Here is a 22,358-nt window from a genome sequence, read left to right as displayed (position 1 = left end):
CCATCACAGCACACTACGCACACCCAGCAGCAGCTCCCAGAGGAGTGGTGAGTGAGGGGGCAGGACGTCGTCGTCGTCGTCGACAGCATCCATCAGCTGCTGAGTGTTTGGTTTGGTCCACCGTAATGGCAGCACTAACGATCTCTCATCTCACAGAGCGAATCTATGTGTGCGTATCTGTGTGTGTGTGTGTGTGTGTGCGAGCGGGAGCGCGAGTGGAAAACGACGATGGAGAGAGTGCCTTGGAAAATATTTACAATAAATCCTGTCCCGTAACATTCTGTCGCGACCGAGGTGCTGCTGCTGCTGCCACTGGTACAACAAGTGATGAGTAGTGAGTAGGCTGCGGCCGGAGTGAGTGCCTGCCTCACGAAACCCCGCACCCCCTCCCTCACCCCCCATTTCCTCTTTTTTCCCCCAATGGTGTGGTGTGCTGGAATCATTCCATGGCCTCGTCCAACACACACAGCATCCACCGATTCAGCGCGCTCCAAGATTCACTCCCACACTCGCAGTGAGCGCCACAGAGACATCCACAACCAGGAAAAACCATCCCTTCTCCATGATGGATCGCTATCGACCTTCTCGAATGTAGTGAAGTGAGCGTGAGCTGAACTGGTAGGCCATGATTCTGCCTATTTTCGTTGTTGTTGTTGTTGTTGTTGTTGGGGGGCACAGTACACCAACCACCACTAACCAGGCCTACTACATTCCGTCACAATATCGACAGGCCAGGGTTTTGGATTCTGGCCGAGTCAAATAATATAGTGCTCACGTTTTGCTCCTCAGTATTTGGAGAGAAACAGACTCTGGCGGTGGGGGCGACCGCACGGAGTGCGCTATTGCTTTGTACACAAACACACAAGCCAGGAGGGGCCTGCTTTCATGTTTTTCCAGGGAAAAACGCGAGCAGACCAGACGCACGCATGCATGCACGCACGCACGCACGCACGCTCGCATACTACCGTAAACAGAGTTTTCTTTTGGCTGCTTGGCGATGGAGGAAAACGAAGAGAGAGTAGAGAGCGTCCGTGCTCGCTGTGCGTGTGTGTGTGTGTGAGAGAGAGAGAGAGAGAGAGAGAGAGAGAGAGAGAGAGCGCGGACGCAAAAAAAAAACGGTAGAAAACTGAGCGACCCCAAAATGGAGTGGTGAAAAATTGTGAAAAGTAAGGAAAGTGTGCCCACACGCCATACCATCGTCCATCGTCACCATGCCCGCCGTACACATACGCATATACACACACATACATATACCCTGCACACAGCGATGCATGTACACACAAGGCGTGTGGCGGTATTCGAGCTAGCATCGCGTAGCAAACACCAATCGGAATCAAGGTGGCCAATCAAGGGGACCCCTTTTTTTGATGTCATTTGACGAGGAGGATGAAAGGGAAAAATCATTACTAGGGACAGTTGCTGGTGGTCTAGACCAACGCGTCTACTTGGCATACATAGAACGAGAAGACCAGACAAAGCAACTGGGAATGTGGAAAGGGAACGCAGTATTTGAGCTGCAGCAGGTCAGTACGCCGACTTCGATCCGTTTTTGCCGCTGGAGTCCTAGTGGCCTCCTTTTGCAAACCACGCAAAACATAGAAGGCATCGAGTGGACGGCTGCGAGTCACGAACAACACGAGCGTGCGCTGTGTTGTGGGGTTGGTGGCCACCATGCTCCAGGCGTGTGCGGAAACGACGGTTCGGAAAGTGGATCCATCGTTGTTGCAATTGTTGTTGCTACCATCAACCCCTGGTGTATGGAGGAGGTTTTCCATAGTTTTTATTCTTCCCCATGCACTCATGACTTTGTGCATGGGTTGGCACACCACCACACGCACCAACAACGGACCGACGACGACACCTGTACACCTGGCGGACTCGACGCTAGAGTAGGTTACCATCGGCCAACGGATCGGTCCACCAGCGGTGCGAACAGTAATGGTCAGCACTTCCGGTAGAGGTCACGCTGGTACTGGTGGTGGTAGTGGTGACGGTGACGATGGTGGGTACTACTCTGAGCTATTGTTGCCGCTCCCGTGTGTTGCGCCGCGGAGAGAGATAATTTTAGCTTGATGAAAAATCAAATTTTCCACCACCATTTTCCACTCGACCGCCACCTTGACGGTCAGAATTTGAAGTCAGCGGCTACTACTCTCGAGCGCAAATCATTCGCTCTACAGCAACGACCACCACATCGACACACCAGCAGGCGGTCCCCTTCTTCAACCGTTCATCGTCATAAGGAAAGTGGCGACCATTCTCAGCAGCAAGTCGCGCATAGCAGAGCGAGAAATCTGCCGCACGCACGTACGCACGTACGCACGCACGCACGCACCCCTCCCCCATATCTGTGTGGTGGTCGCACATAACGCACGCACGGACACACATACGCATACAAACACATGACACGGCAGCACCAGCGTCCTTCTTCGACGAACTTCACATAGTAGGCCACCGTCATATCACCATAGCACCACCAACTCTAAGTAGCAGACACAGACACACGCACACATACACAGGCACACACACACAGGCGTAACATCGTGCGCACTAGCGGACGCCCGCACACACATTCTGCATCTCTTTTGCGCACGGATTTTAGGCATAGAGAGCGAGAGAGAAAGAAAGAGAGAGAGTGAGAGAGAGAGAGAGTGAGAGCAAAATCGACGGTCACCTCTCAACGGGGTCAGATACATTATTCACCTGTTTCTGAAAGGAAAAATCGGGAAAACTCCGATGGAAAACTCTCCCAATCGGACCGGGGGGGGCTTTCGCACGTCATTTCAGCACTGCGTGGCCAACCGTGATGGCTACTGCCTGTGCCTCCGGGGGGGGGGGGAGGTGGCGAAATGATTATATTTGATTTGGATTTTTTCAAACATTTTCTTTCTTTACTTTCACTCGATTACTACTCTTAATCGTTGTCGACGTTCATCTCTCACTCATCTCATACCGTCACAGGCACGCACGCACACAATCTCTATCTCTTTCTCTCTCTCTCTCTCTCTCTCTCTCTCTCTCTTTCTCTCTCTCTCTCTCTCTCTCTCTTACACGCAAACTCTCTCTCTTTCTCTCAACTTTTCCTTCATCACATCGATATCGTCCTTTCCCATTTTTTCCTTTTTTATCCTCCAACCTCCAGAGCACACACTGCACACATACACACACACATACGCGCACACACAGCATACTCTGCTGCTAGATCTGCGACTTCACTTTCTTCTCCCTGAGCTCACGGGATGGAGAGAGCGGGCGGGCGAGGGGGGAAGGAGGGTGCCCAATTCACCATTTTTTCACTTTTCCACGGGCACGGCAGGTGGGTTTTTCCGAAAGCCTGACCACCGTAACCGTTCACAAGAGTATCCTTGTACTGCGTTGGAGCACCAGAAAACGCGAACCAGGCGCTCCCGGAAGACGACACACGGATGATGACGGTGGTGGCGGTATGGTGGTGGTAGCGGATCTTGAGTTGAATTAAGGTTAACCGAGTCGCGATAGAAGGTGGTGGCCACCTCCCGCTCCACCCTAATTGATCGAGCAGAGGCAGAGGGAGAGACCGCTTGAGGCCATGGCCGAGAGCACTAATAGCACTAAAAGTGCACTAATCCGGATCCCACCGTCATCAGGCCTGAAAGACCTGAGATGATACCGACCGGATTACAGTAGCGGCAGCAGCAGTGGCGGCGGACGTGTTCACTGGAGCCGCCATCAGCAGTAGTGGTGCCACCGTTGCCCGTTCGCACGGCAGAAAATGTTGCTCCATTTTGTCCTCCCTGTTTGTCACCATTACGACCGCGTCGCTCCTGATGACACACGGGCACGGTGCACGAGCAAAGGTTGAAAACTGAGCCCACTTTTACGGTCCAAGCGACCGAGAGGTCTCCCCCTCAGAGGAGCTAAAGTTTTCCACAGCGGGAGCGGGACTATGCATTCTCGCTCTCACGCGCCTCTCGTTTAATTCCTTTCGAAAGGGAAATTCATATACCACCAGCGCTCTGGCTCTCTCCACCTCTCTGGGAAAATCGGATTCCTCTCAGAAGTTTTCCAGGGAGCAGTACTAGCAGCAGGATGGAAGCAGTTTTCCACGCTGCTGCCTCTCGCGCTCGCAGGTTAAGATTCATTCTTTGATTTTCATGTTCTCTCTCGTTGGCTCGCACTTTATTGTAGCCATCCACAATTTACTTATCGACCGTTCATCCTTTTCTTTCTCTCTCTCTCTCCCTCTCATCTCTGTCGATGTACAATGTCAACCTTCAGGAATCTCGAATCCGCTTTTCCTTCATTGGAATTCTTCACCTTCATGGATGGAGCTGTGCACTCGCAATGTTCGATTCAATTGGAGATATTATACATTATGAACAGTATGGCTCAATTCTTAACCGTCCATTGGTTCTAGAATTCTAGAGGCGAGTTTTCCTCGTCTACTTTGTTCCTTACCATTTGTCCAGTCGAGCACGGTCCTGGAATATTCACATTCGAGCAGTCTCGCAAGGGAGTTCGTTTCCGTTTCACTCTCAGTTGTGAAGATTGCGTTTGAATTTGAACCGTTTAGCGTGGCGAACTATACACGTCAAGGGTATGATAAATTCAGTATATTCAAGATTTTTTGAGGATTAATAGAACCTTATTCACTGGAGAACAACGGAGCAATAAATTTCCATCGTTCACTACGTCAATTCATGCTATCCACGCCTTCTTTGATGGTTTCGTTGAACCGTTGTCAAGGGTGTTGAACGCTTCATAAAGAATATTTTCGGAGAAGTTACTCTATGACTTACAAATCACACACAATCGGAAGGCTTCGTTATCTGATGTTATCTTCTAATTTTATTAGAAATCATTTATAGTGTTTTTGTTCGGTAATTATATCAGGAATATGGTCTTACATACGCTAATATCTTTACCAATGGAGCCTATGCTGCTACGTTACACTAAGTAAATGCTATGCTATGAAGGGTTTCATCCTCCACTCCCTTGATCATGATTGATCGTTCAGTGATCCGATACACCGTGCATGGTGAGCCCTATACGTGTGTCATCGATTGTTTATAACGTCCGATGGAGCAGCCCGTAGCCGCCACCTTTCCTCATAAGACCGAGATGGAATGAAGATGTTGGTAGAGTATCTTACATATTAAGTACAAGTTTGCGTGTGTTTGATGTAAGTGGTCTAAATGCGGTATCGTCGTTTCTCCCTCTCGTCTTCCAGCAAACTCGCGCAGGATGCGTGAAAAGCTCATTAATGCGGTACAATATTTATCTCAGCCGCCTCATGGGATGATCATGCTTTGGCCAAACGTTTCGCACGTACGTAGGACAGAAAAGAGATTAATCGGAACTGATCGGGCAAAGAGAACAGCGAAGGGCGCTAGCGCTGTGATGAGACAGCTTGTAATACGACGCGGCAGAGAATTGATATGTTGTCTTTAATCGATTTACACCCAAAGCATCAGTGAAGCAAAATTTAAATGGAAATATCTTAGGTTCCAACGCAAAACTGACCGAACGCAAATGTTGAATGAGAAGTGATGTGAAACGATAACAAAAAATCTAATAAACTAAACCGATGGAAGCTAATACAAATGGAATCGAGTCACTTTTCATAATTCGTTGTGAGCTTTGGCTAGCAAAAACGTGCGTCTGGTTCCAATACCACCACCATCACCACTGGCTACCGTCTATCCAAGCCCATGGTCTTCGAAGAATCCTTGTGGTGTTTCATCCTAGAGTGGAAAGAAAACAAATCCATTAATGACGCTAGCAACTTAAAGCTATAGAGCAAAATGACCAAAAAAGAAGAATAGATTCATGTTCTAACAAATGGTAATCTTGGTTTTGGGCATTCCTTCTCAAAGGATGTTCCCCTCGGGGCGGTTGCGCGGCAAGTTTGCTGAGCTTTTGTTGAGCAAAAGAAAAGATTTATATTTATCGATAGCAGCACCAACAAAAACAAAAAAAGAATGTGTAAACTAGCATAAGAAAAGATTGGTTAGAAAGGAATAAAATGCTAAATTAAGACACAAAACTAATGAAAAAGTAATTAAGATTCTTGTAGTGACGTACGTGCGGTGCAATGCTAAAGGCTCACAAGGAAAAGAAGACATATAATGAGATAAAACTCTGGGTTATCTAGCTATTGAAGATATATTGAAGCAAAAAGGAAAGAAGTGAAAAAGACGCTTTTAGTTTAGCTAACGTATACAAACTAGCTAAAAAAAGAAACAGAAAGAGCGAGTAAGAGCGAAATGTGCACGCACCTGCAGCTGCACGGTTCAGGGCACACGAAAAGTAGTTGCATTGCCCCTTGAACATAGTTAGTTATTGATTGCACATGTTTTGGTGTGCTTGCGATTAGGTAATCGATTAGAATGGATTCACATTGGAACGTTAACAAGCAAACACAATACATATAGAAAACACAGATCAAACACGGATTAAACAAAATTGCAAACGGAAAACAGATAAGCAAGGACATGGTTTACACACAAAAATAAACAAACAGACAGACAGACAGACATAAGTTACGTACCTTTGTTGGTTGCGTTTTGTTCTTTTAGCTTTTTTGGGGACTTTGAGTTGCGATTAGAGTGTCAGTAGAAGAAACAGAAGAATGTAGTAGAATGAAATTACGAAAGGGGAAGTTTGCGCTCGCTCATGTTCATCACATTTGCCTTGCGCAGTGTGAATAGAGCAAGAAACAAAGCACGGCAGTATCAGAGAGGTAGAAAAAGAAGTGGGAAACGTCACGGAGAATCCAGATCCAGAACCGATATCAAGTGCCGGAGCTTATTAACTTGGTAACTATATGTTATCTAGGCTAGGCCAGTAGTTTGGTAGTTGTCTCTTCAATCGCTGTATCTGCACTTGTTGCACATTTTTGTTAGTTAGTCTCTCTTCTAAAGATTAATGGTATGATACATTCTTCCTACTCGAAGAGTTGCTAGTTTATTGTTCAATCATAACATAACACTCTGCTCTACACATCAGCAGCAATATGGTGAAGGAGAATGAAAGCAAAGAAAGAGAAGAGTGCGCAAATGGTAACCAAATACAAACAGTCCGTTCCACCAGGAGGAGCTCGGCTACAATAGTTTAAACTCAAGAAATGGCACATTTTGTGGAAAGTGATATATCAATATCAGCTCACCCACGCGCTGGATTTATTCTATCTAAATCGGGTGTGCGCAAGGGGTTTTGTTGGATCGGCTAAACCGCAGGATTATCGGGGTAATACGGGAACGAGGGCGGTAAGAGATGAAAAGGAAGGAAAACCAATAGAGGGAATTGAGAGAGATTGTTGGTTAGGGAACAGGTTCGTCGCTGGATCGTGCATGTGCTCAGAGCAGTCCAATATCTCTTAAGGCTCCATCCGCCGCTTCGTCCTAGGCAAAACATGAAAATACAATGTACACAGTGCGGTGGCTATGTTTTAGGTGGTTTTGATTTTTGTTTCATAGGTTTAGACCGTTCCAAAGGTTGTTGAGTGTGGTTTTAGTGAGCAGTATAGGAGTATAGGGTAGCGTTGTTTTCGTTTCGTTTGTAGTTTGCCTATTTACAGATCGGCCGCTACAAGAGGTCGCATTTAGAGCCGTGCTAAAAAATCCGTTAAACTGTTGTTGCCGACCGTTCAGTTTTTGGATGGTTCAGATGGTCAATTTTCATAGAAGATCGAAAAGACGCTTGAAGACAGCAGAGTGACCGTGAGAACAAGAACAGAGATATAACAGAAGATCGATAGAGATGGATCACCAAATCACGTACATACACACCACGCCTTTATTTTCAGACAATTCACTCCGATCCACATGCTTCATAATGTACAGCAAGGTTGGGTGAGGGAAGAGAGAAGAGGAGGTGGGAAAGGGGAACTTTAATTTTTTTAACAGAAGAATATGAATGCCGCACACGAACACGCGCTGCTTAGGATAGAGGAATATCTACAATGGGGAGGAGTAAAGAGTGTTATCCAAACCTTATTGTCTTTATCCACAAGGTGCACACTGGCTAGCATCCCATTAGCGAACTCTGCTTGACGTAGTACTGATAGATCGAACCGATTGCTCGCAAGATCCGTCCTAATATTAAATACACCGTAGGTCCACAGTTACAACGAACAACCGATCCAAACACACGACCATGCAAATTTAATTCCCGCAATCGGTTAATGATTCTTCTTTCATGCAAATCATCGGCAGGGGTGCAAAGAAATACTTATTAGATAAAGGAACTTTATAATTACTCAGAAAAAAAAACGGAATTATGAAACAAACACAAAAATATAACGTCAAAGATCGACAAACCACGGATAAGGAGCAAAAGTGGTTCAAACCAAAGAAAGAGAATGGAAACATTGGGTAGGGCAAGGTGCAATAGAGAAACGAATTGGAAACAAAAACAGAAAAAGACATCCCACCCACCCTTCGAGACGGTTCTCACCGAAAGTGGTAGCTCATCCACCTCGACAAAGGCAGAAACAAACAAGAGATAAGAGGAGGTGTTGTGTTTGTGGGTATATATTTTCTAAGCGTTACTAAGTATGTCTCTAAATGTATAAATGGCTAAAATTTCGTGTTTACATGTGTGTCTGTGTGTTTTAAAGTTTCACTTTGTTTTGTTTAAATATAAATACTCACGATCGCGATACGATAGTGTTCGCAGATCAGTGTCGACGTCGATAGTATTATGTCTTTTGGAAGTCGACTTATGTGGCTTATGTTACTACCTAAACTATAGCCGTAGCATTTCCGCCTCGCTTTTATCTTTACGGATCATTTTTGGAAAAACAATAAAAAAGGACGTCAGCATAAAAAAGAAATCCTCTCGCTCTTGGTGGACAGATAGAGGTGTGTCTGAAGGTGTCTAATGGACAGGGACGGGGACAGTAGGAGGGCAATGGTAGTGTCCTGGTTAGACGTGGTCGTGTCTGGGTGTGGTGTCGGTTAGAGTTTAGTAAATCAAAAAATAATCGTCCTCATCTAGAACCTGTAAGACAAATTTTGGGAAGAGGATTTTGAGTAAGTTTCTCACTTTTTCGAATCCCATCAGTCGCAATCGACTTGATCCGCTAACGGTCATTTTCGTGTATATGGGAAAGTATGTAGCCCCACCACTGGATAAAGCACTTGATACACTATTTTGACAAAAAGGAATGAAAGGGATGTGAAGGGAAACGTTTAGAAAGCATTTAACATGATCCAAAAAAGGTCCCAAAAGAACGAACAGTAAGGATAATAGAAGCTACTTACAAACAAAGTGTCTGTCCCCGAAAGATGAGGTACATGTACAATCGAATGAGTTGTAGACCAGAAACAAATAACGAACTTGGAACAAGAACGATAAGGAAACTCCAAATGGATTGAAACTGAAGGTACTAAGAGACACACCGTTTGAGATCCAACCGATTGCATATTTACAGCACTGCTGACGCTTGCCCTGGCACGCTGGCAGGATACCACGACGAGAGGGAAACTGTACCGATACCTAAGCTGAAGAAGAACACACACCGAACGCATTCCTCGATAGTGACACACCTAATGTACCCCATCCCAAATGGACCAATGGGAAAAAGCTAAAATGTGACAACCTTCACGTGAAGCAGTGCGGATCATTCGGAGAAAAAGAAGGCTATCAGCTGTTGACGCCTGTTTGTGTTGTGTGCACTTGCACCGGAGAGCAGGCGCGGTTGCACTTTAGCATTCCAGTTCCTTTTGCTGTAGCGCATGGTGTGGTTGCGTTGCGACGAAGAAGGGAAGCGATGCGAGGATTAAAAAAGAACGAAACGAGAAGAAACGAAATTTGAAAAACCATTTGGCGGCGGCAGTGGTTTTGCACCAAGTTAATACGGATCAAAGACGAGCAGGCACTTCTAGCTGCACGACAGTACCGAAGCACCGAAGCATAAGTGAAGGACATTTTCGGCGAACGAGGCTAGCGATAAAATACGGATGATAAGCCACTACATAACGTAAGCTTGGTACCAACGATGAGAAATGTTTCAGAGCAAAAATTACAATAGAAAACAAAAACGAAGCAAAAGGGGCTCAAAGAAGGTATCAAGCATCACAATCTTAATAAAGCAAAATGGACAACTACCTAACAACTACGTATGGCCGTCATCGGTAAGTTATCAGTTAAGATTTTCGTTCAAATCCTATTGAATGGATGTGAACAAATCGCTTGTAGTGTTTGGTTTGGAGTACAACGATTGAGGTTGCGTTGGTGAATTGTTTCGTTATTTTCCAATTGAAGAGATATCCACTCACCAATCCGGTAAGCCGTACCAGATGATACAAACAACACGCGGTCCATTATTTATAAAAAATAAAATGAAATAGAAAAAGGGTAAGAGAGAAAAGAGAGGAGAGAGAGAGAGAAAGAGAGAAAGAGAGAAGAAAAGGAAAGTGTAAGAGGATCGAAAGTATATCTTAAAACGAACCATCCGAAAAACAACTTTATTTCTGAATCCTAAACAGGATTGTGCTATAGTAGGTTGAGCACGAGTTTAATTCTGTTTAGAGATTCGGCATCGATCAGTAAGGGTCGGTGGGAAAGCCGTCTCTCAAGCAATGATGAAGCAATGAATTTCGTTCAACGTGAAACCAAAGATCAAAGGGTTCGACAAAGAGGCAAGGAAGCGAAAGCTAGTTTGCGCATCAGAAAATCGGATGGCCTTTTCGGCCAGTCATTCTACGTCGGATTGTGATTATGTTGAAAATCGGCAAGTACGCTATCGTTCTGAAGTAGCTCATACAGTGCGGACACCAACAACCACCGGAAACAAAATGTCAAATGATCGTATTCGAATCAAATATTCTTTTCTTCGTACTTCCACCTGAAGGAAGGGAACGAAAGTTGAACATTAACTTAAAGCTGTGGGGGATTCTGTAAGAAAACAATCAATCTTAAGCTAATAGACAGGACAGAATGGCTCTTAACACGATGCTACGAAAAACTCAAGACTACCCAAAACCCAAAAATGCCGGTATTAGTAGTGCATTCGGTTCACATGCTTCATCCAGACACAGGCACAGGCACAAGCAACAAGACACTACAGAATCGAAGAGGGGCTCAAATATTCGATCGATACAGGGGTGGAAGGAGGAGTAGGGGAAAAAATAGAAGACATATAGGGCCATAGAGTTGGCCGAAGGATGCAAGAGGATTTTCTTTTTTATGGTTAACGGAAATACACACTAGCACAAGAGATACAAATACGGACGGGGGATGCTGTTATCAGCGCGGCATAACACTAATACTCTTCGTAAGGAGGGTTTTGTTTAATAGGATTAAAAATTATGTCTACTAAACTGCCCTTGAAAGGCGATTCTATCCGATTAAGTCACTATTTGCTGCCGTTGGGATGAGCATAATCTTTTATCTCTCTTTTCCTCTTTTTTATCGCTTATGCTATCTCGCTGTGGTGCTGCATCCCAACTTGAAGGCATATTACCTACACGATCACACTCTAATCGAGCTCCAGCCAGCATGCATAGGTTGATTTGATTCATTCTTTAATTGACTGCTCACTGAACTTGAACATTAAAATTAGGGACAAAAACAGAAAAAAGAAAACAGATATGCAAAGCCTCATTTTTGGTATTTGGTGAAAGTAAGCACTCAAAGTTTCATCGTCGTTTGCAGGGCACCGAGGGCGAACAAAAGCAAACATAAGGAAATGACAAATTAACGATCTCAACAACAAAACAATAGGCTGCACAACAAACTAAAACAACCTTACTTGGTAGTAAAACACATACAAAATGGCTGGCGTTACAGTCTAGAGGCAAGTCATTAGGCTCTTGAACAACACGACAGACACAAAGCAGAACGGTGGTTTCTGGTTGGTATGAGTCGGTGATAAATGTGCGCAAAAGGTATAACAAACGTACAACAGTCAAAAAGCTATCTTAAGACTAGGTAGCACGTGGAAACTTATGATCAAGGGAATGAAAAAATAAAGAAGATAAAACATAATATTTAAAGCTTAACGTCAGCAGCAGTATTATGGATGTTTGGAACCAATTTCTGGCGCATTGTTGTAGCGGGAGCTGGCATAGCGTGTGCGTGAGTGTTTTTGTTTTTTTTTTTGTTTTATAAAGTGGTGTTTTCTGTTTGTTTTTAGCAGCAAATTATTGGCGAGAAAGTGTTTGTTTGTTTGTTGGTTGGGTTTGTTGGCAAGTCTATATCCGATGGTTTCGTTTGGCGTTCTGGCATTATGAGGTTATATATCGTAAGAATCATCGGGTGTACTGACCTCTTGAAGCACATCTTGGGCAGCTATCGCCTTGAGGACGTTCTTTTTCGACGTTTCCTGTATTTCTCCTCCCACTAGCAGCTCGTCCAGTATAAAGTACGCCTTCTCGAAGTTGAAAATGATATCCAACTCACAAACCTACAGAACACAAATCAGGCGCTACAGCTTCTTGCTTTGGCAAATGCGATCCTTTCTGATTTCATGGTACTTACACTACCGAAGTACTTGTCCAGCAGCTCCACATACCGGTGGATCACCTCGAGTGTTAGCAGTTCGTTATCGTTCTGTTCGATCGCGCAGCAAAAGTACAAGCTGGCGTACCTGAAAAGCAAACGAAAAACCGAAACTAGTAAGCAAGCCGTTACAAAACGCTGCCCAGGTCTTCAACTCTACCTTACCTTTTATAGACGATCGTACAATCTTTCCACTCCAGGAAGGAGCACATCTTGGGCTTTCGGGACAAAATCGTCGTGATCAGTTCCCGGGTGATCTTCTTCTTTACCTTGTCCGAGTGTGCGACGTACCACTTTTGAAGGCGCAGCTTGCCTTGACGGCTAAACAGTAACATAAATTGCAGCTGAAAGGGAGCGAGAAACGAGCGTTTGGTAGATAAAAAGGCACTTTTGGGCGATAAAAACAGGCCATGTTTGCCAAAGGTTTGATGACGTCACTGGTTTATCACTGCGGTGACACGGCGGTGAACAACACTCTCGTACAGCGATTTCTAGCCTCGCGGCCAGGTTATGCAAATGTTCTCGGTCTGCGGAACATTCAGCCCTATGCTTACCATGGTATTCTACTTTATTGAGATCACAATTTACGCTAAAAATTCCGTGTTTCGGATTCACGGATCCACCGTCGAGGTGGAGATGCAGAAGGTACAGGCACACACACACGCAACTACATGCCCATGCAGCATTTAACCGAAAACGAATCGGTTCACAGTTGTCAAACCGGTTCAACTTTCTGCACGTCAAACGCGCGACAGAAGGAAAAAAGAAAAAGAAAAAGTCAAGGAAAACAAATCGCATAAAATTTAATTGTTCTCGCAAAACATCTAAACTTGTGGAGAAATGTGAGTTTTCCGTGTTTGTTAAAACCACCACACTCCCCTTCCCCGGGTGATCGAAATGGATGTTGTGCGAAACAACGTCGGCAGTGGTGCGAGTGCCACGGCAGCTGCTGGAAACGGTACCAAAATGATCGATTTCAAGACGATCTGCCGTATTTGTGGCAAATCGGACGAAACGCTCACCTCCGTGCACTCCCGGTATCAGAACGATCTGAGGGGTAAGATTGCCAAGTATCTCAGTGTCGACATCGCGGAGAATGATCGGCTGCCGACGAAGATCTGCTTCTGCTGCAAAGATATCATCACCAAGTGGCACGACCTGTTTGAGCAGTGCCGTGTGATGGAGGAACGATTCGTGGCCATCCTGGAGACCTGCGAGAAACGACAAAGTGAATCGAGCGTTCGCGAAACGGAAACGAACAACGAGAAAGGCAACGCATCTGTGCCAGAGGCATCAGAACCTGATTTAATAGAAAGACAACCAGAGCCAAAGAAATGGTATGAATACATCTTAAGCTATACGTTGGTTTTGGTTTCAATGTTCTTTGTTATGTTTCAGCAAAAGATCACCTGTAACGCGATCAAAACCAGTGGAATGTTCGTTCTGCAAAGCGGATTCGTCTACGACCCGGTGCCAACGATTCCCTTCACAATCGGATCTGGTCGATCACATGAAGGACGCACATTGGGATCAAATATTTCACTGCGAACAGTGCGACAACTACCTAGATCGTACGAAACTGATCGAGCACATGACGATGCATGCCCTTAGCTTGATACAACCAGCGGGGGGCTCTGGAGTGAACGAGGCGGATGAGGCTAACTGTAGCGACGCAGCAGGGTCGGAGAATTCCGCAGAAGAAGACGAACCTGATGGTGAGCTGGAGGAAGCCGAAGGCAGCCAGCTAACGACCGAGCTAAAGTCGGGCGAGGGAAGCACAAACAAGGAGAATGATGACAAGGAGGACCCTGCCGCAACGGTGACTGAGCTGAAGAATATGGATTCGCGGAAATTGTACTGTTACACCTGCGAGAAAACGCTTGCTAACCGCAGCGCCTACTCGTACCACGTGAATCAGGTGCACTTGAACATCAAAAACTTTGATTGTAGCTTCTGTGAGAAAAAGTTCGGCAATCGACGGCTGCTGAACAATCACATTTCAAATGTCCACTCGCGGGAGCGCAACTTTAGCTGTAACGTGTGTGCCAAGCGGTTCAAAACGAACGTCGCACTGTACAACCACTCACGGGTGCACGATGATAAGCTGCAGTTCAGTTGTCGGTTTTGCGATAAAAAGTTTCGCTTCCGCAACCATCTAGTAAGCCACGAGCTGATCCACCTCGATGAGCGTAGCTTTTCGTGCGGTCAGTGTAGCAAAAAGTTCAACACGAACGAGTGTCTGCAGAAGCACAAGTTGACGCACGTGACGACCGAACCGTACCAGTGTCCGCTGTGCGGTTTTAGCACCAAGCAGAAGCGCTACCTAGTGATGCACGCTAAGCGCATCCACATGGTACGATAAAGGGGACGGCGGAGATCTTTGGAGGCACTGACATAATTATCCATATTCCTCGGGATCGAGTGTGGTGAGTAATTATTGTAATCACTTTTTAGCATAAACCACGTTTCTAGCAAACTACTAGCGAACCCGCGAAAATGACCGCGTGCAAAAAGACAGAACATTTCGAACGATAAGAATCTGAACCGTCGGAAGGAGGAGAGCAAAACTATCCGTTAAACCCATTCTCTTAGCTACCGGTGTACCTGAATGAAGAAAAACTAAGGCGAGACGGCGTAAGAAAGAAAGAAGGGAAAACACACAGAACAACAACATTTCGTAGAGAAATATGTCGTAGTGAGTATGTAGGCAAATCGTCGTCATTTAGTGGAATCGAAAGCAAATATCGTCAAGATAACGCGTAGTGTAGTAGTAGTTTCAACATGCTTCAAACACGTGGACAGTCAACAACACAAAACGAAACGGAAACGATTAATCACTGCATTTCTAGTGTAAGCCAATGGAATATGTAAATCCTATCGTAGTAGTTCATGTTGCCAGACGCTTCCGCCGTTCGGTCGCGCCATTTTATTGATCCAAAATTGTTCCCGTTTTAGTTGCAGGAGCTATTGATTCGATTTAAAATTAACGTCAGTTGAAGCGTGTTGTGTTATTGGGCCGATATGGGCGGTGGAACCGTTGTGCCACGGGATGATTATGTTTTTTACTTTCCACCTTATTACTGCCAGTATTTATTGTCCACTGCTTCCCAGTGAGCCGTGTTAGCGTTACTGTTTAGCGTTAATAATTTATTTCACTCTCATGTATCGGTAGACCACCGTTACTGTTAACGGATAAGGATCGCGTATTTATTACTCGAATAAATTTAATGGACCCCGCGCTAAGTTATTATCTGTCTAGATTAAACAAAGCATGGATAATTGCTCCTTCATTGCGTTAGTCGTTAGATAATATTCGAAATACCTACTCGATAGTCTGCTGCGGTGTTGCTCTAATTCAACAAATTCGCTTTTACAACATTTCTGCCTCGTCTAAAATACTCAAAACCTGATAAATCGGAGGGAAACTAGTCTCCAAACTTCTGAATTTCTTGAAATTTACGAACCTGAAATACCCACCGCAAATTGTGAATATCTTGTGCTCGGCATGCGTATAGCCTGTACTAACCTTGGGCCCGGTGACTTTTGTTTACATCAAACCGTCGGAGGCACGTTTTTCGGTTTCAACCTGTTCCTAGAGGTGTTTTTAGTGAATTTAGAACATTTCCGGTCTGTGTAATGGATTACGAAGCATTTGTAAACGCCCATAAGCCGCAGCTTCAGTCATCTGGTGTGCCGGAACATTTTTGGCCCGAACTCTACCGCAAACTTACGGGTCAGGTCTTTGATGCTGGTCTCGCCTTTTCGCTGCTCGCCGTGGATTACGGAGATGAGGTACGCTCGGCAGAAGATCCCGTTTGGCTGTTGCAGGTCTCCAAGGAAGGCGGAATTAAGGCCGACGATCCTACCGAGATCTATCTGATCGATCATGCGTGGACCTTCCGAACCGATAACGCGAGACAGCTGCTGAACGCCCATCCCGAGCTCGTTAGCCGGCTGGCGGTGATGATGGGTTTAGAGCAGGATGATACGGTACCGCCGGCGGCATACATTCCGCGCATACTGCAGGATATGTGGCGCTGGTGCAATACCTACTCGGTTAGCGCCGATGGACTGTCGGTCGAGAATCGAATGCCGATCTGGTACGTGATGGATGAGGTGGGCAGCGCAGTACTGCACGGCGATTCACCCAACAGTCGCATCGTTCCGTTCATGCACATCGAAGAAGGCATCACCTACAGCTTGCTCTTCCCGATCGAGGACATCGACGAGGGTGACACGCTATACCGGGACTTTGTTGAAGGTGTGCCAAGTGATGCGAAGGAACGCGACGCACTATTGTTACCGTGGCGTTACTGTTCGTTCGTGAAGGAAGACTTTAGTCAGAGTGAAGCATCGAAAGAGTACTTTTTGGCTGGCCACGTCGAGGAATCGTTGCCAGGCGAGGATATTCCGCCACCACTAATTGACGCTAATCGACCGTTGAAGGTGTACTCGCAGTACGAGATGGTGAACAAGTATCTGACCGATCCTTCGTACGAGTTGGTCGACGAACCGGCGGAAGCAGACATTCTCTGGATGACGACGCACTTCAAGGAGTTCCGAGAGCTGAGCGAAAGCCGCCCGAACACGTTCGTTAATCAGTTCCCCTTCGAGAACGTGATGACGATCAAGGATTTGCTGAGCATCGTCTGTCGCCGAGCGGCCGCGGATGGAGCCGGTGAACAAGAGGTGGATACGGATCCCTTGGTAAACCCTCGGCCCCGTTGGCTACCAGTGACGTATAACCTGAAGACGGAACTGGTAGCATTCGCCAGCTACTTTCAGAATCGAGCTCAGCGTGGTCTCGACAACCACTGGATCGTTAAACCCTGGAATTTGGCCCGTACGCTCGATACGCACATCACCGACAACCTGGCGCAGATCATGCGCCTTCAGCAAACCGGTCCAAAGATCGCCCAAAAGTACATCGAACATCCGGTGCTGTTCGAACGTACGGAGCTGGAGGCAGCAGTCAAGTTCGACGTGCGGTATGTGCTGCTGGTGAAGAGCGTCGACGACCTGTGTGCGTACGTGTACACCAACTATTTCCTTCGGTTCGCCAATAAGCCGTTCCAGCTAGATGACTTCGATGATTACGAGAAGCACTTTACTGTGATGAACTATGGCGAGTTTACTCTGCGGCACATGAAATGTGACGAGTTTCGGCGTTGCTGGGCAACGCAGTACCCGCGGCATGATTGGGATGCTATCGAGACCGATATCTGCACAATGCTAAAGGAGATGCTGCAGGGTGCGACCAAGCTTCAGCCACCGTGCGGTATCGGGGCTAGTCAACAATCGCGCGGTCTGTACGCAGTCGATCTAATGCTCGAGTGGACCGGCGAGGCGTACACGCGCATCCAGCCTAAGCTGCTAGAAGTCAACTTTACGCCCGACTGCAAGCGAGCCTGCGAGTACTATCCGGACTTTTACAACGACGTGTTCAATCTGCTTTTCCTCGATCAGGAAAATCTAGACGTTTTTCGGCGCATTTGTTAAATAAAGACGGGTTGTACAGAGTAATAAATCAAACGCAGGTTGCCTTACCATTATCGGCCGGTGTCATACGCATCATTCTTCGCGCACTTTTCTTCGGATCCGAGAAACAAAATTAGCTTTTGTATTTAATTTTTTTTGGTAACGTTACAAGTTTTATTTTCGTGATTTTTTTGTTCTCATCCTACGATCTGTCTCATTTGCGGTTTGGTTTTATCAAACACACCAAACGGCGCGTTCACATTCACTATTTTCTTTGAAACGTCGAAAACACGTTACCATGCACTATGCGCACCACTCCCGGTCATTCACAATTTCTCAGCAAAGACAAAGCGACATGCTTGGTATAAGTACCTATGGTTGCTTCGATTGCTCGATGCACGCAGGATATGCTGCGCAAGGTAGAGTCAGTGGGAAATGGGTAAACGGTTGTGGTCTTCAACTTCTTCTGCAGCCACGGAGATAAACCAGTTAACGAACGAAGCGAAAGAGAATGATCAGCGGAACACAGCAGAAGGCTGTGCGTTCATACACAGTGCATGCTGTATGTGTGTGTGTGAGTGTGTATGTGTGTTTGTAGAGGCGTGTGCCTGCCTGCCGGTCGCTCTGTCCTTGTGTATGATCGTGTTTTGGCAATTTTCGATTGTAACACTGATTTTCATCTTCTTTCTCCTTGCTTTTTTTGTAATATTTTTAGTAGATTTTTCTTGTTTCCTTTTTTTTATTTTTTATCATTAAAACACCTAGATACTGCTCGCAGTATTCGAGTTGAGCCGATTATAATTTACTTTCACCTTCTTACAACTTTCCTCCCACGTGCCGTTCCTGTTTTCGTAACTCGAAATTGATACAATCCGCTTCCTTTATAATAGTAACACGTCTCGTTAGATCAACCCAGCTATCCATGCTTGGGTCACGCATGATTCCGATCATGGGTTTTGGGGTATGTTCTTAAAATTTGTTTGGCTTCTGTATTGTTTTGTTTTTTCTCTCTCTCTTCCATTTCTTTGTTGATCCTATGTTGTATGTTCAAGTTTTGTTTTACGTCCTGCTAGACAAAATACATCCATTGCAAATGCCGCCTACCAACAAATTTTAAACTTCAAAGAATTAGCTCCTGGGGTAGCTTTGCCAGATAGACGGGAAGAGAGGCACCGGTTGGACCGGTAACCTTCCGCTTCCTTTCGGTGTACGCTAAACGGGTGTACCAAGCGAAACAATGGTTGCATGTATGTATATCTGTGTGTATATACTATAATATGGGTTATATATTTGTATAAATTATATTGTCATAAACGCGCCTCATATTTCGGGAATACTTAATCCGCTCTGCATAACAACGTACGTCTAGTTTATCGCTCCGTCTTCGGCTTTCCCTTCCTATTTTAGCCTATACCATTTCTCTAGCCTCTAACGTGATGATGTAAAAAGGATCAATAATTTATCGCAAAATTACATAAATAACGTGTGCAACATAAACCGCCCAATAAACTCCCAGATGGGTCAGGGTGCGCACTGAAATCGAACTACATAACATTGCACCCCGCATAGACGGGTGCGCTTCGTGGCTGCTTATGATGCCACTGCCATTAGAGTCTTACACGATTACGAAACGGGATACCATTTACACTTACATACGTGATCTACACTGGGGACACACGGACGACACACGCACAATACATCAGATACTCATCTCATCCCGCTCAAGGCGGGTTCGGATCCTTTTTAGTGTTTCTCCTTTCCGTCCTTTTTAGTGTTTCTCGTTCCAGAACCGTTTCGCAGTCTGTTTAGAATACTTTCTACGATGTCTTAAAATATGATGTCCATTTTTCGCTTCCATTCTCTTTGCATACATAAAATACAGCGAGCTTTCTTTCTCTCTCTCCCCTCTCCAAACATATCCCTTGGCTCTTCTCCGGGAATGACCGATTCACGAGGATAGAACCCGCGTTTATTCCTTTTTCGGGATCCTGGCATTATTAAATAATGATTTTTCAGTTACACTCGGTTGAACGGCCACTGCAATGGTGGACAGAACGCTGGATCGTGAACATGACTTCGCTAATGGCCATATGACAATCATCTCCTTTCGCAAACCTACCTAACCCATTCAGCGTGATTTCCCTTTAATTCAACGATGATTGAGAGAAGCGGCTGGGCAGTGGTAGCATCTGTAATAGGAATAGGTTCCGTTCGGGTAATCGGGGTTAACCGCCTGAAAAAAGCGTCCTCAATGCGTCCATCCCCTATCTGGGATGTTGTACAACAATGCGTTCCACTGTAGAAGCGTGCCAGAGCTCTCTACTAGGCGCTTACCATGCGCTGGCTGGCCTACTTTGTTCGTATCAAAAAATGGACAACCAGCCAGCCCACAAAAAATCCCAACATCATCGGTCAGCTTCTACAACTAGCGGATTCTATCGCTGTTCCTGCAGACCTTCGGCATCATATTGTCATCCTTCTCCCTATAAGTCAATTTGGTACATGATAAAGCCACGGGTTTTTGGAGTGATCAATCTTCTTTCTTCTTTTAATTCTTCTAAAAACCAGTGAGAAAGAGAAGCAGAGAGTGCAGTGTATTGATGTAGCCTTTCTATACGAAGTTCTCTAAAAGTTCTGACAAGAAACAGTAGCTGGAAACCGTTGGTTTTTTGTTTAGGTCAGAAAGGTCTAGATGAGTCCGGTGCCATGTGGAGCATACGGTAGGGTACGCGAAATGAGTTATCCGGAGCCTTCATTTTGGTTAATTTTTTTCAACCAGTTTTTTTGGGTCTATATTTCCAAAACCTATACTGGATGTCATTTGGGTAGCACTTTAACCTTCTCTAGCAACGTGATCTACATAACAATGCATTTTAGCAACAATCGACCCTGTGGGGCCCCGTCAAGCACAGGTCCGGGTTAAGTGAGTTGACGGCCTGCTATGTGGTGATTCTCCGAAATTTCGGTTATTAAAAACTTTTAATAAAATCCATCACCAAACATCAATCCGCGCTCCGGGAGAACACTTTTTTAATTACTCCGCCCCACAATCTCCCTCGGCATGAGCTGTTGGCAATGAGGAGAGAAAAAAAGACGACGGAAAAAATCATATTGAACTTCCCATTTTGCCCTCCTGCCAGCGGCACACGCTGCACACATGATATGAAGGTTCCCCGAGGGCACGCACAGGACACGCAGTGCCGCTATAATGCACCAAAATGCTGCCAAACGGAAATAAGCTTGCAACATAATGCGCCCCGCAACGCTTTGTACTTTCGCGTTTCGTTTTTTGTGTGTGTCCCAGCGCAGGCGAAAAAAAAATCTTTTTTCGGTGTTCGGCCAAACCGGGTTTGTGTGTTAGCAATCCTCAGCAACAGCAGGTGCAGTGCGCGCCATTGGAAGAGGCGGATAAATCGTTCGAAACACAGAGAGAGGATATTGTATGTTTATGTATGTGTGTGTGTGTTCCTGTGTGAAAACGTTTGGGTGGCCAATCTTCTACGGTCCAGCCAGCCAATGACCTCTCCTACTCCGACCACCTAATGCCTATGATGCTACGTGTCCGCGTCCACCAGTTTCGCTTTTACTTACACCGATAATCCGCCTCGGCTCGAAACTTTCGTCTCACACTTGAACTGTGACTTCCTAATGCCGAAACCGAAGCCGCCATCTTTTGGCCATCCTCACGGTCCTGCTCGCTCACGTCTCGATATGGCGCTTGATGGTGCTGCCAACCATCGCTACGCTTCACCAACTAATCCTTCCAGCGGGAGTGCCTGCCTGTCGGTTATTATTTACGGGATAAACTTTTCGTCGAAGTTTTCTCGATGTGGATCAGGATGCTGTTGGAGGTGCCGAACGTCGATACGCGGATGTCGTACTTGCCGTCCATACCGAGGCTGCTCGTCATCAGGCGCGCATTTTCGATCGACGAATCCGACAATCTGTGGAATGGGAATATGGGGAATTGAAAATGGAGAATTGAGTGCCCGTCGCATGCTTCTACAAATGGGAAGTGCCCTTTTTCGTTCCCATAAAGAAGGGCTTTAGCATGTCTTTTGAACCCACTTGGGGCGAGGACGCTATGCGATGCCGTCTCCAGCGTACATCGCGGCTCATATGTCAAGTGGAAAATGTCAATAGAGACTCATCTTGAATGGGGGCTCTGTTATCTGCTGCTGTTGGTGACATATGTGTTCGATTCTTCAACTTCGTCCTTGAAGCTCTTGAGACACTATGATAAAGGAAGGTCTTAGGTGTCAGGTGCGCTGACTTATCGTGTGGTGTAAGATTTCAAGAGATGTTTTTGGAGAGGTCTGTTATTCTATTCCTGCATCCGCTTATCGGTGATATGATGGATGTTGGAATCGCCTGAAGAACTGTATCATTTGTCT

At 45.8% G+C, this 22,358-nt stretch overlaps 5 protein-coding genes across 12 annotated transcripts in view; 2 read left to right on the top strand and 3 right to left on the bottom strand.

Moving 5' to 3' along the window:
- Positions 1 to 3,823, bottom strand: part of LOC125951108 (diacylglycerol kinase theta) — a 29,412-nt gene extending 25,589 nt beyond the window's left edge. For all 5 annotated transcript variants that reach the window (XM_049679696.1, XM_049679697.1, XM_049679700.1 and 2 more), the window contains exon 1: positions 3,654 to 3,823. The gene's annotated coding sequence lies outside the window, so the exon portion shown is untranslated. The remainder of the gene's footprint in view (positions 1 to 3,653) is intronic.
- Positions 3,824 to 4,807: 984 nt separating this feature from the next.
- Positions 4,808 to 13,171, bottom strand: LOC125951224 (AP-1 complex subunit sigma-2). 4 transcript variants are annotated; one of them, XM_049679896.1, is made up of 5 exons: positions 13,041 to 13,171; positions 12,652 to 12,830; positions 12,466 to 12,574; positions 12,254 to 12,391; positions 4,808 to 5,723 (listed from the first exon to the last, which is right to left on the bottom strand). In XM_049679896.1, exons 1-5 carry the CDS (start codon positions 13,041 to 13,043, stop codon positions 5,679 to 5,681), a joined length of 474 nt encoding a protein of 157 aa, XP_049535853.1. In that variant the 5' UTR covers positions 13,044 to 13,171; the 3' UTR covers positions 4,808 to 5,678. The 4 variants fall into 4 exon arrangements, with proteins under 4 accessions (XP_049535853.1, XP_049535854.1, XP_049535856.1 ...); XM_049679897.1 differs by lacking the exon at positions 4,808 to 5,723 and adding an exon at positions 7,114 to 7,382; XM_049679899.1 differs by lacking the exon at positions 4,808 to 5,723 and adding an exon at positions 7,394 to 9,710.
- An 80-nt stretch (positions 13,172 to 13,251) lies between these two features.
- LOC125951161 (zinc finger protein 26-like) lies at positions 13,252 to 15,749 on the top strand. The gene is made up of 2 exons (XM_049679800.1): positions 13,252 to 13,823; positions 13,885 to 15,749. Exons 1-2 carry the CDS (start codon positions 13,384 to 13,386, stop codon positions 14,846 to 14,848), a joined length of 1,404 nt encoding a protein of 467 aa, XP_049535757.1. The 5' UTR covers positions 13,252 to 13,383; the 3' UTR covers positions 14,849 to 15,749.
- Positions 15,750 to 16,043: 294 nt separating this feature from the next.
- On the top strand, positions 16,044 to 18,040 carry LOC125951132 (tubulin--tyrosine ligase-like protein 12). Its single transcript, XM_049679740.1, has one exon. It carries the CDS (start codon positions 16,123 to 16,125, stop codon positions 17,983 to 17,985), a length of 1,863 nt encoding a protein of 620 aa, XP_049535697.1. The 5' UTR covers positions 16,044 to 16,122; the 3' UTR covers positions 17,986 to 18,040.
- A 94-nt stretch (positions 18,041 to 18,134) lies between these two features.
- Positions 18,135 to 22,358, bottom strand: part of LOC125951316 (uncharacterized) — a 57,754-nt gene continuing 53,530 nt past the window's right edge. Inside the window, exon 7 of the mRNA XM_049680065.1 lies at positions 18,135 to 21,908. Coding sequence (XP_049536022.1) covers positions 21,755 to 21,908 — 154 coding nt within the window. The 3' untranslated portion in view covers positions 18,135 to 21,754. The remainder of the gene's footprint in view (positions 21,909 to 22,358) is intronic.

Source organism: Anopheles darlingi, chromosome 2 (genome assembly GCF_943734745.1).
Source record: "Anopheles darlingi chromosome 2, idAnoDarlMG_H_01, whole genome shotgun sequence".
Classification (NCBI taxonomy): Eukaryota; Metazoa; Arthropoda; class Insecta; order Diptera; family Culicidae; genus Anopheles; species Anopheles darlingi.
The sequence above is the reverse complement of the archived record's forward strand: the minus strand, read 5'-3'. Positions and strand labels throughout refer to the sequence as shown.

Coding starts and splice junctions, on each gene's coding strand:
- LOC125951132 (XM_049679740.1), top strand. CDS start 16,123: ATGGATTACGAAGCATTTGTAAACGCCCATAAGCCGCAGCTTCAGTCA.
- LOC125951224 (XM_049679896.1), bottom strand. Junction 12,392..12,465: donor TGGACAAGTACTTCGGTAGT/GTAAGTACCATG, acceptor TGTGTTCTGTAG/GTTTGTGAGTTGGATATCAT. Junction 5,724..12,253: donor CCCAAGATGTGCTTCAAGAG/GTCAGTACACCC, acceptor TTTCCACTCTAG/GATGAAACACCACAAGGATT.
- LOC125951161 (XM_049679800.1), top strand. CDS start 13,384: ATGGATGTTGTGCGAAACAACGTCGGCAGTGGTGCGAGTGCCACGGCA. Junction 13,824..13,884: donor CAACCAGAGCCAAAGAAATG/GTATGAATACAT, acceptor GTTATGTTTCAG/CAAAAGATCACCTGTAACGC.